A 15,501-nucleotide genomic window follows, 5' to 3' on the forward strand; every position below is an offset into this window, starting at 1 on the left:
GCGAACTGCTAGCATTCGACTGCCTTCTTGCTTCCTCATTAAGAACACTGTTCTTCACTGAATCCATCGAAATAACACCTTCCGACGCGGAGTTACAAAGAGACATCCTGAAAACCTCCCAAGAGTCCGGTAAAGTACCGAGAAGCCACAGACCGTGAATCTCATCATCAAACTTGATGCCCATATCAGACAACTTGTTGAGCAATCCCTGAAACGCATTCAAGTGATCTGTCATCGGAGTCCCCTCCTGATACCTCAGCTCAATCAACTTCTTGATCATGTACATCTTGTTGTTTCCGGTCTTCCTAGCATATAACTGCTCCAGCTTCTTCCACAAAGAACGAGCATCCGTCTCAGTCTCAATATGATGCAACACATTATCATCTACCCACTGCCTTATCAACCCACACACTTGGCGATGCTGCAGCTTCCACTCTTCATCCGTCTTCTTCTCAGGTTTCTGCTCCTCGAAGACTGGAACATGGAATTCTTTAACAAAGAGCAAATCCTCCATCTTGCCCTTCCATAGATGATAGTTAGCACCATTCAAGCTTATCATCCTGCTCATATTTTCCATCTTTCACACAAGCAAATAACAACCCAAAGTTATCAAAACCAAAGCTCTAAAACCAGAAGCTCTGATACCACTCTGTTGGGGAAAGTCACACGGCGCAGCGGAAATACTAATGGTCGTGTTCCTCTGACCTTGTGCGAACCTGTGAGGAAAATACTTCAACGATGGCAAGATATCAAAGTTGCGATAACTAAATGAGACACACAATTTTTACGTGGAAAACCTCCTCGATGTGAGAAGGAAAAACCACGGGACCGTAGTCCACTCAAAAATCCACTATATAAATGGTATGAGTACAACCACGTCCTCCCTGTTCAACAGCCTGAACAGAACAGAGAGTCTAGCTACAAAGAGCTATCTCCAACACAAACAACAACAACAAGAGAGCAACACAAAGCTTCAAAACCGGCAGCAACCAAACGATCTCATCTCACAAAGATTCCGGCATCCAGAAACTAATCCAACCGTACAAATCCAAGATAAACAAGTCGAAACTACCTCTGCCAAATTTCAGCTCAATAAGAGAAGATCTCACCGTTGGATTTACCAAACACCCAAGACTGCTCTGCTGAAGAACTATGGCGACCAGCTTCAAGAAAACACAGACAACAGAAGATCCAACCGTTTAAATCCAAATCCCTTCGGTGAACCTCTAACTCACTGACTGAAGAAGCTTCCCACAAAATATCAGCCCGATCAGGATCCGTTTGACCCTCCAAATCCAGTCTTGAAATCACCTTACGAGTTTTCTCCTTCTCTCTCTTTTTCTCCTTTCTCTCTCTTTTGTTTCTTTTTGTCAAAACTCCATTATTATGTCAAGTGCCAAAGGGGAACATTAATTATTTCTTAAGTTCACCCCAATTGGTCCTCTCCATCTAGGAGGGACCCAACAAAATCATCTCTACGGCATCGTCATATAAATGTAGATCCTCATTGTGTTCGCTGATGTAATTTCGACGAAACTCCGGAGAGCACCTTTTCTTTCCATGTTCTACACTATTTGATCCTACTACTACATTGGAAGACAAAATCAGAGAGATTTTTAACTTATTTCACAATGAAAGTTTTCCTCTGGTGATCAAATATCGTGGAATATGGACACTGTGGCATTTATGGAAAAATCGAAATGATTTACTTTTCAATTCTAAAGATTGGTCTCCACAAAGAACTCACTCTAGGATTGAGGAAGACATAGCAGACTGGCTCACATTTAATCCGGTGGTTCAGACAACCACACACTCTACTGGTGCACCAAGTTCTTCCTTGCGAATGAAGAATTGGCAACCACCACTAGTCGGGTCGGATGGGTCAAGTGTAACTACGATGTATCTCACCATAGAGGCTCCCAACCCTCAGGTTTGGGTTGGATTTTTGAAAACCATTTAGGCAATATACAAAAATGTGGTATAGGTAAATTTGAGGGACGTCACGCAGGCTATGCAAGCTACATTTTCCTTGGGTTACAAGAAAGTTATTTTTGAAGGCGACAATATCCATGTGAATAAATGCATCCAGGGTCAAGCGTTCAACTTAGGCCTTACTCAATTTATTCATACCATCGCAGCTTGGAATAATCATTTTGAAGCAACTCAATTTGTTTATAGGAATTGAGCCTCAAACTCATGTGCTGATCTATTAGCTAGGAAATCAATTAATTTTGAAAATCTATGGAGTGTGTTCCATAATTGACCGGGATTTTTAATCTCCAATGTAATAACAGATCAATCAATATAAATCATCTTAGTCGAAAAAAAATCTTAATTTTGTTTTAAAATAATTTAAATGGGCTACAAACCCGAATCATATCAGAAATAATCTGAACGGAAACTAGACTGAAATTTAAAAATATCTGAACGAGTTTGATATTGGTAATCTCAAAAATCCGAAATCCAAATATCGTAGAATCGAATCTGAATGGATACCCGGTCGGGTTGGTAAACCTGAAAATGGTTGATTAAAAAAAACTTGAAAATGGTTTACTTTTGGATCCAATGCCTAACAAAACATAACCGCTAACCAGTCTTTCCTCCTCGTCTCTCATGCGTCACTTAGGAGAACAACAATGGCGTTTCTTCACACTGATCCCGAAACGATCTCCAATACGCATCCTTGGCTACTTCTCCTCCCACTCCAAACCCGATCCAGTCTCCAAAGAACAACAACAGCTCCTCGTCGACGCCATCTCTGAATCGCTACAAAACCGCGATAACTGGGACACTCTCTCCACCAAATTCTCCTCCGCCAATCTCTCCGACTCCCTCGTCGATCAAATCCTCCTCCGCTTCAAACAACCCGAAACCGCCAAACGCGCCCTAACCTTCTTCCACTGGTCCTCCCACGCTCGAAACCTCCGCCACGGAGTCTCCTCTTACGCCGTCGCCATTCACATCCTCGTCAAAGCTCGATTACTCATCGACGCTCGAGCTCTAATCGAATCTTCTCTCTTAAACTCATCTCCCGATTCCGATCTGCTCGATTCCTTGCTAGACACTTACGAGGTCTCTTGCTCTACTCCTCTCGCATTCGATCTGCTCGTTCAGGGCTACGCTAAGCTTAGATTGCTGGAATCTGGATTCGACGTTTTCAAGAACCTAACCGATCGTGGATTCTCGCTAAGTGTAATCACTCTCAACACTTTGATCCATGTTGCTGCGAAATCGAATCGGAGCGATCTCGTTTGGAGAATCTACGAGGTGGCGATCGATAAGAGACTTTACCCGAACGAGACGACGGTTCAGATCATGATCAGTGCGTTGTGCAAAGAAGGGAAGTTAAAAGAGATTGTAGGTTTGTTGGATAAGATTCATGGTAAGAGATGTTCTCCTCCAGTGATTGTTAACACGAGCTTGGCTCTCAAGGTTTTAGAAGAGAATCGTATCGATGAAGGTATGAGTTTGTTGAAGAGATTGCTGCAGAAGAATATGGTTTTAGATACGATTGGTTACTCTCTCGTTGTGTACGCCAGAACGAAGCAAGGCGATTTGGTGTCCGCACGGCAAATGTTCGATGAAATGCTTCAAAGAGGTTTCGACTCCAATGCTTTCGTTTACACGGCTTTCATCAAAGTGTATTCCGAGATGGGTGATATTGACGAAGCAGAGAAGTTGATCGCTGAGATGGAGAGCTCTGGAATCGATCCGTATGAAGAAACTTTTAACTCTCTCTGTGTTTAAAATGGCGCTCGCCTTTTGCGCCATGGCGCGAGGCGCACTCAGGCGACGGCTCCATCGCCATGTACCTCCTAGGCGAGGGTGGGTTCCGTAAGGCGCTCGCCAAGTGCGCATTGGTCATAAGGCGGTGCCTTAAAAGGCAACGCAAAGGCGAGCCATGGAGACGATGACGTTAACCGATACTAAACCACGTAGAAACCCTAACTTAATAAATGGACCAACCTTAAACCAAACTTAAAACCAAACGTCTAAAAACTTATCAAAACCCTAGCTTGCTCTTGTAGAAAAGCAAAGTTAAAAACTTAACAAAACATGGATCTCACGGACTGTGTTTTGCATAAGGTTAGTACGTACTCTCTTCTCTAATCTCATGGGGCTTTCTTCTGATAAAAACTATTTAATAAAGGCAAAATCACGTGAATGAAATTTGTATATTACGCACGGATACATAACTAACGTAGTCTTCAAGTGGGTCTTCAAGGCGAGCGCTTTCTTGCGCCATGGCGCAAGGCGCAAGGCACACACCTTATCGCCTTGGATCGCCATGCGCCATTTAAAACACAGAACTCTCTCATCGTTGGTTGTGCAAAATTCGGAAGAGAAGGAGAAAGCTTGAAGTATTGCGAGATGATGGTCGCGAGAGGACTTCTTCCTAGTTGTTGGGCGTTCAATGAGATGGTTGAGAGGCTAAGCAAGATTGAGAGCGTGAAACTTGCAAACGAAATCCTGACAAAGTCGATTGAGAAAGGGTTTGTGCCTGATGAACATACATACTCTCATCTGATTCAAGGGTTTGTTAAAGGAAACGATATCGAACAAGCTCTCAAAATGTTCTACGAGATGGAGTACCGAAACATCTCACCGGGTTTCGAGGTGTTTAGGTCACTGATAGTGGGGCTTTGCTCTTGTGGAAAAGTGGAAGCCGGCGAGAAGCACTTCAGAATTATGAAGAGGAGGCTGATACAGCCTGATGCAGAGATATATGAGGCGTTGATTAAGGCATTCCAAAAAACAGACAATACACTTGATCGTGAATGAATCCTTCCTTTCACTGTCTATAGAATAAGACGCTAACAATATGGCCACTTAAAATTAACGGGGATTTGTGACGCCGTAAAATCCGGCGTCAGAAAAAATGGAGGATGCGGTGGTTTTTTATAAAACGCAGTGACACCAACTAAATGAGGATGCCGTAAAAAAAACTGTTTCCTTTGTATTTTCTTTAACGCGGACGCTGCCGCTGCGTCTAAGAAAAGAACAGGGCTAATAAAACGAATGCGGATAGGGTTTATGATGAAATGATATCAATAAGATGATTCAAACTCGGTGGCTAAGCTTGTTTGTAGCTTCATTTGGAATTATCATTGATTTTTTGCAAGTTTAATCATGCGTTTAATCATGCGCCGGTTATCCAACTATCGTGTAATAAGTTTTGATTGTTACACGCATAGATAAATCTATTACACATTTTGTCTGTAAAATTTATAATTGTAATTTTAAAATAACGACTATTCAGGTGAATATACAAAACATACTCGATAATTAGCTATATATGCAGCAGATTTTGAAAGTATTTGCATATGTGGTTAATTGTTGTTACTTGTATGCCAATATAACCCTCAGTTGCGTCTCACGCACCCAAGTCCTCTATTGTAGTCAAATTTTGTTTAGATTGACAGTTTCATGTCAGGTGTATTATATGTTCAAATATCACAACTGAAAGCTACATTTGAATTGAGTTTTGATAAACCTTTCAAAAGTTCACTCTCCATTAAATTGAAATTAATTTGAATAATAACATCAGTCGCTCCTGTCATCATCACATTACAAACCTTAGAATGTAACATCATCATATTACAAACCTTAGAACGTAACGGCAGTTATATTACAAACTTTATTTTACTGCTCCGGCACGATGTCATCATCAATCATCCACATATCCAACTCGGAGACGGACTCATCGAGTTGACTCGGTTGCTCCACCGTGTCACCATCCAGCTCAAGGAAAGACTCCAAGCTCGTTATCTGCTGTTTCAGATCGTAATCTAGTTGAAACTCGCCCCACTCCCGACTCCACTACACTCCATCAGGAAATTCGGCCGAGTCAACTCGCTCTTAGAGAGAACGCAGAGCTTTTTCGCCGGAGGCTGAACTTATGATACTGGAGACAATGGAAGAGTAGCAGGACTATGAGGAGGAGGATGGTGGTGGAGAAGATCTGGAAAGTGGAGTTTGGCTTTATCGATGTGGATCCGCAAGGTCATAAACCATGGCGGCTTCCTCCGCCGTGTTGAATGTCCCGAGCCAAACTCTGGCAATTTCTTGGATCTCCAATCTCTGACGCCCATATATGTTTCCCACGGTAAATGTGCTTCCTCTTCCTATGTTTCTCCGTCGCGTATTTAACTTCGAATGGTTTACCTCTCAACTAGTAATAATGAGGACGCGTGCATGTTCCTTAGCTCCTAGCTCGTGTCAGAAGTAGATGTACTGCATAAGTAGGGACATTGCGGGTATTATGGAAAGAGTAACAGTGCTTTCCATATAGCTAATTATATTTGTTTTTATGGTTATCAGATGCAAATTCCCTTAAAATAACTTAATTATTAATATTTAAATAAATTAATTATGTTTTGTGTTTATAATATAGCATTCAATTATTTTTAATATAACATTTGATAAATTAGAGGGGAATATTCTAAGAGATTGTAAATATTTTTCGAAGTATCATTAATTTATATTTTAACTAGGGGTGTTCCGGCGCGCATAGCCGGGTTCGGAAGTTGTTTTCTCGAATTAAGAATTTGAAGTCCCGAACTAACAATAGATTTTATGAGTACATGGAAGGAGAAATCAGACTTGGAGTCTTTAGCTTTCGACGGATGTTTATGCATTTTGACTCCTGCAGAGTTAAAATATTAAAAGTTTTTACTAATGGAAGAGAGCCATTTTTTTGGTCTTAAATTACTAATTGGTGTACTGTCCGTATTTATAACGGGGTTTTTTTTTTCATCTTTTATGGTTTTATTTTTATCGTTCAGTTGATGGTAGGAGTCAATACATAAGGGATTAAAGATTATTTAAGAAAGTAAAGTAAACAATAAATCAATTTTTAAAAGTTTTCTTGATAGAATCCAGCATGGTTTTTATAAAGTAAAGTAAACAATAACATAAACAGAGATTGGAGTTACACGACTTGCATCTCACTCTAACACTAAGCATCCCCAAACCTTTATTTCACTTCATGATGTTGATGATTAGCTAATACTCTTTCTGCATTGTTGTTGTTTCCACGTGAAATCACTTGCTCTGCTGTCAATGCTTATCACTGTCTCCGCTTGACAAGGTAGTGGTGTTGAGTCCATTGTGCTTGCTTCATCAGTTGTAGCATCAGGGAAACCTGTGGTGTTCTCTGCACATTCAGAAAGGATAATTAGAAATAGTATAAAGCAAAGCAAAGCGGTTGAGTATGGTGAGTAACAGTCCGCACATGCTAAGAAAGGCAACAATGCATGATTAGAAGGAAAAGAAGAGAACATACCGTTGTTGAGACCAATGGAGCTCTTTCACACCGGGCAAGAAGCTGGAGTCTGAAGCGATAAGCGACATCGTTGGCAGCTTTGCATCAACATTCAATGCAACAGTTATAAAATAGGCTTTGAGCAGAAAGAGAGTGGTGTCCTTTGAAAATCTGTATGAAGGCAATTGAAATGTCCAAATATGCAGTATTTATAGACCTGCAAAATGGAGTAAACAGAATGATCAAGAGACAGCAGACTCAGACAAAATGACATCTACAAAATTTATACGTCCGGCTGTGTGAAGATTTACCAGAGGATGGATGCAAAGAACGTGCTTATAGGTATCATACATGTCACGTATCCAAAAGGGCTGGAATCCAAATATGAGAAAAAGAAAGATATGATAGAAGAAGAAGTATATGAAAGAATAAAATAGGCAGGCTTACATTTAGAATGTCATTCTAACAGGTGCGACAACCTGCATTATAGAAGAAGATAAGATACTTATTTACTTGATAATTATACAAAAGGTCAAATACGCCGGATGAGCATGAAGCTTAGAATACCTTAAATACACTCAAATAAGAAGGCAGGCCACGAACTTAGAAAATCCCATATGGATCATAAGTCGGTGTATTTGGGAGATAGAATCCACTGCAAAACAAAATCCAAAAACAATAGACACTAATTAAAGACAGCCTAGAAACGAAAAAGAAGAAGAACAAACAGCTATAGTCAGTAACACTAAGACATAAGACTTCTGGCTCAAAGCTTTTGAGGCTATGGTTTCATTCGATTCAAATCTCAAATTCTATGGCGTATAAAATCCATGAAAGTGAAATATCCTTGTATATAATAACACCAGAAGTTAGGAGAAGATATAGGTATCTATCCCATATTCTTTCAATCCACTTCTCAAAAGCAAATAAAATGCATTGGAGATTTGAAATCGAGAATCACAGTCAGATCCGAGAAGAAGGATTTCTAACAATACCTCGATTTGGAAAGACGAAGAATCCCTCGACTTTGGTATGAAAGCGTGAATCAGGGAGACCTCCGATAGAAGCCCATTGTTAAGAGTGGTGGGTCTGATAATCGCAGGCTACGATCCCATTTATAAACACGTAAATGCAAAGATTAATGTATCTGAAAGAGGATAGTCAGTAAGTCAAGCCATTATACAGACGAAGGTAGGAGAAGTGAGATCTGGAGAGTCAAGCCGATTATACTCTGCATGTCAACCGGGAAAACAAACCAAACCCTAATAAAATATGGTCCTCTTTTCTAAAGCTTTAATAGCCCATTCCATTAATCAGATTAAAGTTAGCTCAAGTTACAAATCTCCAGCAACAAATATTTCAAAATAGTTAAAAGAAGAGGCCACGTGTCAGTAATTGCTTCATGCTCTATGCTGAGGTGGAGGAAGGAGGAGAGATCATAAGTCAACTTTATTATTATAGATAGATATGTTTTTACTCTGCATGTCAACCGGGAAAACAAACCAAACCCTAATAAAATATGGGCCTCTTTTCTAAAGCTTTAATAGCCCATTCCATTAATCAGATTAAAGTTAGCTCAAGTTACAAATCTCCAGCTACAAATATTTCAAAATAGTTAAAAGAAGAGGCCACGTGTCAGTAATTGCTTCATGCTCTATGCTGAGGTGGAGGAAGGAGGAGAGATCATAAGTCAACTTTATTATTATAGATAGATATGTTTTTACTCTGCATGTCAACCGGGAAAACAAACCAAACCCTAATAAAATATGGACCTCTTTTCTAAAGCTTTAATAGCCCATTCCATTAATCAGATTAAAGTTAGCTCAAGTTACAAATCTCCAGCGACAAATATTTCAAAATAGTTAAAAGAAGAAGCCACGTGTCAGTAATTGGTTCATGCTCTATGCTGAGGTGGAGGAAGGAGGAGAGATCATAAGTCAACTTTATTATTATAGATAGATATGTTTTTACTTTTTAGATGTAAACATAGTTAAAGTTTCAAGAAATTTTCTTTAATTTTGTTTATTTTTATTAAAATTCAAATATTCTGTATTTTAATATTTTAATATTTTATTATTTTTATATGTATATTTTTGTATTTTTTTTACAACATCTGATTTTACTTTTAAAATATTCATTTGAAGAACATGCAACCTTCATCTCATACCAATATATATATATATATATATATATAAATTCATAAATGTGTAATCATTTTGAATATTTAAATGGGATAATTTGTAAATTATTCCATTAACAGTTTAAAATTTGAAAACTACACTTTTTATTTTATTTTTTGAAAACTACTCTTTATTAAATATAAATTGACATTCTTACTCAAATTATATATTTTAATAATTGAGATATAAACTTGAAAGTTAATAAAATAATATTATTATAATTATTTAAGGTTAAGATAAATATGTGTGTTGAAATTAAATATTTTATTTTATCATTTATACTTAAAATAAAAAAAATGATTTGTTTTGACTTTATCATGAACTATTGTCAGAATAAAATAGAAAAAAACATTAGACACTGAAATCTGATTCATGAATCAACAAGTCTCTTAATGAGATGAAAGGAATAATTTGTGAAACTAGAGAAAAGAAAAAAAAATAGAAATTGAGGATACAGAGAAGGAGATGTAATCTTGTGATTATTTTTTATTTTTTCCAAATAATAAAAGTTTATGATATATTAAAAATATATTGTGTAGATACTATAAAGATTTTGTTTTTAAAAATAATCATTTTTCTAAAACTGTTACTTTAATATAAAATAAATTAGGATTTGAGAAATATTAAGATTGGACAATTCAGTAAATTTATATATACATAAGTGTATTTTTCCAAAAACTTAAACAATAGTGTAGTTTTCAAATTATAATCTTATTTGAGTGTATTTCTCCAAACTTTCTCTATTTAAATCTGTAAAATTTAATGACTATTAAAAAGACCAGATAAATTTTAAATCTTGAAGCTACAATTTATTTTCTATATTTAAATATGTTAGTTATTTACTATTTTGTAAATATGCTTCTATATTATTAAAACTGAGATATCTTTTAGTACTGTTTGGAAACATGGATAACAGTTTAAATGAAAATTGTTTGGAAACATGGATAACAGTATTTTAATATATTTTTTATTTACACATTTAGTCATTGTATTTACAATAAATTAAGTACTTCATTTTGTATTTCTTTTTGTTTACAGATTCTGCCACCGCATTTAAAATCAATCTTCATTAATTAATTACAATTCCAAAGCTTATCTAACCAAATCAAAATTCAGACAATTATTAATATTGTACGGATATTAACTAAATCGTGTGTTAAAGGGATATAACCTTTTCATGAGATTAACTAAATCCACAAATTATAAAACATAAAAATTATACATAGATTTTTTTTATAAAACCAGCGATTTATGAGTTTACGTTGAACACGTGTTAAATCAAACATTTGCGCGGAGGCGCGGATCAATTTCTATTATCTATTATAAATACTGTTGATTTTTCACTTTCAATTCATTATGTGAATCACAAATACTAAATATATTAGTGATTGTTATTGTGTAGAAAATCATATGATGTCATTATCGTTTGTACGTTTGAGTAGAAACATACTTCTGTGACTCCGTTAGTGTTTACTTGTTTTAGACTTAATTTAGTTATTAAACAATTTAGGATGGAGCCCCTAAATCAAGCAAATTGGAAATGTTCTAGAATTTGTTAGACCTTCTCAAAATTCATCATTGGGATCTTGAAATTTAAAGTTGATTATTGTTGATATTGATGGAAAAAGAATCTAATGGTAGACTAATGATGTTGTCAATTCAACATATGGCCCACAGGTCTGGCTTTTATATAGACCTATCACGGAGTGGGTCTAGAGAAGCAATTTGTTGTCCAGAGAATCATGGGTCTCGTGAGTATAACCCAAGCGGTTTGTGAATGGTTGGGTTGTAACATGTCACTGGTTAGCGGGTTAACAACAAATAAATCTATCGATTTTTCGTCTTCTTTAACTTGGTCATTGATGTTTGCGCAAAAAAAAAAATAACTTGGTCATTGATTCAAATTTATGAATGCATTTCGCTTTAACTCTTGTAAGATTGCTAGTTCTTGTAAATTATAAGTGATATTTCTTCATCTTCGCCTTCTTGAATCAAACCCATTCAAATTTGTAACTGATTTCCAATTTGAGCTCATGCATGTACTAAAGAGAGAGAGATGATGATGAAGAAAGTGGGAGTGAGGATGATTCTGATTCAGAGGAGTTTCATGAGCAGTCATAGGACACAAACAGGCTTCTTGCAGCTGCTTGTGATGATGGCTGCATCAGATTGTACCGTATATCTGACTTAAACAAGTTAACATACTTTAGATCATTGCCCAGTGTCAGTGGTGAGACTCTTTGTTTAGACTCTTTGTTTAAACTTACATCTTGCTTAGTTCTTAGACGATTAAATGGCTTCCGTAGACTAGTTAGAATTAGTATGTCTTTGTGCTTAGTTAGTAGTTACAATTTCTGCATTTACTATCAAATTCAAGACTTTCTAGTCTTGAAACCTTTTGTGTCAACTAGTCATTGACTTATTACTATTATTTACTATAAAAGAGAAAAAGACAAAAATAGCACTAAATCAAGTTTTTGTTCCCAAACTAGCATTCAAGGTCAAAAGTCACAAAAATAGCACTTAATGTTTTATCAAAAATCACAAACTTAGGAGTTAGAGTTAAAGGGTGGGGTTTAGGATTTAGGGTTTAGAGTTTAGAGTTTAGGGTTTAGGGTTTAGAGTTTAGGGTTTAAGGTTTAGGGTTTAGGGTTTAGGATTTAGGGTTTAGAGTTTAGGGTTTAGGGTTTAGGGTTTAGGGTTTAGAGTTTAGGGTTTAGGGTTTAGAGTTGAGAAATGAGGTTTTGGGGATAAGATTTCAAATTTTGAAAAATAAAAAAATTAAAATTTTCAAAGGGTAAACTTAGAAAGGTGCTATTTTGGTCATTTTAGTTTTTGAGTGCTATTTTTGTGATATAAACTTAGAAAGATGCTATTTTGGAGATTTGCCCTAAAATAATAGCTAATTATAATTTCATTCATATAACTACAAAGTACAAACCCTAAAACTATATGCTATCTTTAATAACCGCTTGTGATAACGGCAAGTTGGTGTATCAACTATGGATTCAAGTGGCTTCTCAAACTTGATGTCGATAGACTTTGAGTCTCAAGGAGTTGTTGATGCTGCAAATGCTGGACAAGAATGTACCAGATGTGATGGATCTCAGCCTTCTCAATCTCGTAGAAGGAGAATCATTGATGTAGAAGAAGAAGAATAAGATGATGATGTAATATTATGGAAGCTGATTATGAACTGGTTAAGAGTGAGGGTTTCTGTCAATGCTGATGGTGATCTAAATAAGAGAAAGAAACAGCAGGTTCAGGCTGATGATGCTGATAGGAGAGAAAGAAACAGAAAGAAAAGGGTGATGATGGTGGCAAAGGGAAGCCGCAAAAGAAGAAACAGAAGACTGATGATTCTGAAAATGAGTCAGGTGATGATGATGATGAAAGAAAGTCATTGGCTCAGAAACAGAAGAGGCAATACTCACCTGTGTGGGAACATTCTGCAGTGATTACTTAGAAAGATGGCTCTCAAAAAGCACAATGCAGGCACTGAAAATTTGAATATGCACATGACTCTTAACAGGAATGGGACTAATTGTATAAGACGCCATCTACTGAAATTTAATCTCATGGCTAAGAATGGTGATATTCGTCAAATAGTGCTCAAAGCAGAAGCAAAACTGCAAGTAAGGAAGATTGATCACACTGTTTTCATCAGATGGTAGCGAAGCTATCGTTTAACATGATTTACCATTTTCATAACGTTGAATATGAGAGGGTCAGATCTGTATGGAAGTATTTGAGTGCAGATGTGAAGTTTGTCAGTCGCAACACAGCTGCAAAAGATGTTTACAGGTACTATCAAAGTTTGGGAGTATAGATTTAATAACAGCGAGGTGCGACGCGAGATTTGACTTGGTAGAAAGACGGCGGTGAAGAACGATGGTAGGAGGCGAGGGACTCTATCCTTGCATGATGAACGTGTGTCACCACATGTGTTCTACTATTGTTATTTTGGCGCTTTGATGTAAAATACGTGTAAACCTAAGTTGATCTAATTTCGCTTTGGGACTCAATTTGTTTGTTTATTAATGGGCCTTACTCATATTTATGTACCAATTATTTAGCCTTTTAGGCTTTAATGATAATGATATTGAGAAAAAAAGACTAATTCCAAAGGAACAAAATAAATATAAAAAATTGGGTTGACTGCCTAAAACCTCCCGTAAAGACAACAACCCTATCTATTTCCACCCATACTATTTGCTTCATGAGAAAACCACCCAAAAATTTAATTCTCTTCATATATCTCTCCATTCTTTTTAACTCTGCCCAGATCCCCATCTCTAATCAGATCCGAAAATGCAATTAAAAATTAATAAATCGCGTTTTGTAAATAGATTATCCATTAATCATGATCCGATCCGACCCTGCAATATAGACCCGACTTAACTTTAAAAAACGAAATCGATTTGGGGGAAACTCAAAATTAGGGTTCGTGTGTTTTCATGTTACAGAGAAAAAATGGAAGAGAGCAGAGAGTACATGTTACATGTTACAGAGAGACGTAAAGAAAAAGACGATGAACAGTAAAACTATGGAATCAGGTGAAACAATAAAGATAATCGTTTAATTTGTTTCATCAATGGAACAAATCCCAATTACATAGAGGATCTTAAGAAGAACCCTACGATGAAGAAGAAGTTACACCACTAATTTCTAAATCTTTCTTCTGCTAGGGAATACTTAAGACATGAGTTTGGCTTTGTTTGATTGTTATGTTTGTGTTTATGTTTAAAATAAGAGTTCTACATTGTCTGATTGTTATGTTTGTTGTGTTTATGTTTAACATGAGTATAACTTTTTCCGATTTTTATATACATATATATATATGTGTAGTTATGTTTAAAACATGAGTTATGGTTAAAGAACGTAAACTTTAAAAATCAGGTTTCCTGGTTTCAAAGACTTTAACACAAAACAACACCAAGTCTAATAAGAGAATTTCAAACCCAATAATACAAAATAAAGAGAGCTTAGACTCAAAACTCGTCTCTTTGTGCCTCTGTTTCGTCCATGGCACCTTTCGTCGCTGTCTCTCTATCCTCTGTACTTTTACAGGAAAATATAGCGAAGAGCTGTTGAGAATATCGTTACATAGTTTACTGTCTTTTTTGTTATGTTTCTCTGTAACATGTACGTACTCTATGCTCTCTTCCATTGTTATTCTTCTTCTCCTTCTTCTCTCTCTGTCCTCTTCGCGTTGAAGACGAACCCGAACTGAACTCTCTCTCACGCTTGCTTGCTCGGTCATCCCTCTCACTCTTTCTATCTCTCTTTCTGTCCTTTTGTTCTCTTCGTCGTCTCTGTGTCGAGACCTGAAAACACACGAACCTAATTTTGAGTTTTCCCCGAATCGATTTCGTAGGGTCTGTTTTGTAGGGTCGGGTCGGATCATGATAATGGATAATATATTTACAAAACGCGATTTATTAATTTTGCAATTGTGTTTTCGGATCTGATTAGAGATGGGGATCTGGACAGTGTTAAAAAGAATGGGGGGATATTTGAAGAGAATTAAATATTAGGGTGGTTTTCTCAAGAGGTAAATAATACGGGTGGGAATAGATAGGGTTGTTGTATTCACAGGGGGTTCTAGGCAGTCAACCCTAAAAAATTCCAATCAAACGACCTAAACTATACAGTACAATTTTAGGCCATAGGCCCCGTAAAAAGCGAGGTCTAAAAAGGCCCAACCAACCAAAAGAACACAAAGAAAGAAGATGACCATCTTCAGCAACCCAAGACACGTATCGAATCCAGAGTGATAGGAGGAGCATATATTGAGCATATGCGTCACCTCTTCACCGACTTGAAAGTCTTTGTCGGAAAACTAGCTGAAGCTCCACATGAACACACTGGAGCAATAGTCTGCTAAAAAGGTCCATCGAGAACGATAGAGGAGAGTGAAAAGATCACCAGCCTTAATAACATATCCAATTTTTGTAAATGAAACTTAATAAAAAGAAGTAAATGTGATGGGTTCCCTTTTAATTACGAAAAAGCTCGATATATGTTACGTGGAAGTGTCCTGTCTTTGGTGGAGAT

The 15,501-nt window shown here is 36.8% G+C and overlaps 1 protein-coding gene, 1 long non-coding RNA gene and 1 pseudogene across 2 annotated transcripts; 1 reads left to right on the plus strand and 2 right to left on the minus strand.

Moving 5' to 3' along the window:
* Positions 1–776: 776 nt before the first annotated feature.
* On the plus strand, positions 777–5,159 carry LOC106426385 (pentatricopeptide repeat-containing protein At1g66345, mitochondrial-like). The gene is made up of 2 exons (XM_013867135.3): positions 777–3,731; positions 4,311–5,159. Exons 1-2 carry the CDS (start codon positions 2,614–2,616, stop codon positions 4,780–4,782), a joined length of 1,590 nt encoding a protein of 529 aa, XP_013722589.1. The 5' UTR covers positions 777–2,613; the 3' UTR covers positions 4,783–5,159.
* Positions 5,160–5,491: 332 nt separating this feature from the next.
* On the minus strand, positions 5,492–6,638 carry LOC106357613 (annotated as a pseudogene).
* Positions 6,639–6,833: 195 nt separating this feature from the next.
* On the minus strand, positions 6,834–8,598 carry LOC106421770. The gene is made up of 6 exons (XR_007319764.1): positions 8,260–8,598; positions 7,832–7,919; positions 7,712–7,743; positions 7,576–7,635; positions 7,286–7,481; positions 6,834–7,156 (listed from the first exon to the last, which is right to left on the minus strand). It is a non-coding gene; the product is annotated as an uncharacterized LOC106421770 (long non-coding RNA).
* Positions 8,599–15,501: the final 6,903 nt, after the last annotated feature.

This window comes from Brassica napus, chromosome C2 (genome assembly GCF_020379485.1).
Source record: "Brassica napus cultivar Da-Ae chromosome C2, Da-Ae, whole genome shotgun sequence".
Taxonomy (NCBI): domain Eukaryota; kingdom Viridiplantae; phylum Streptophyta; class Magnoliopsida; order Brassicales; family Brassicaceae; genus Brassica; species Brassica napus.

Bases quoted from the DNA above. Each gene is read 5' to 3' on its own strand.
- LOC106426385 (XM_013867135.3), top strand. From the start codon at position 2,614: ATGCGTCACTTAGGAGAACAACAATGGCGTTTCTTCACACTGATCCCG. The intron at 3,732-4,310 runs CTCTCTCTGTGT...TAAAACACAGAA, and splicing joins CCGTATGAAGAAACTTTTAA to CTCTCTCATCGTTGGTTGTG.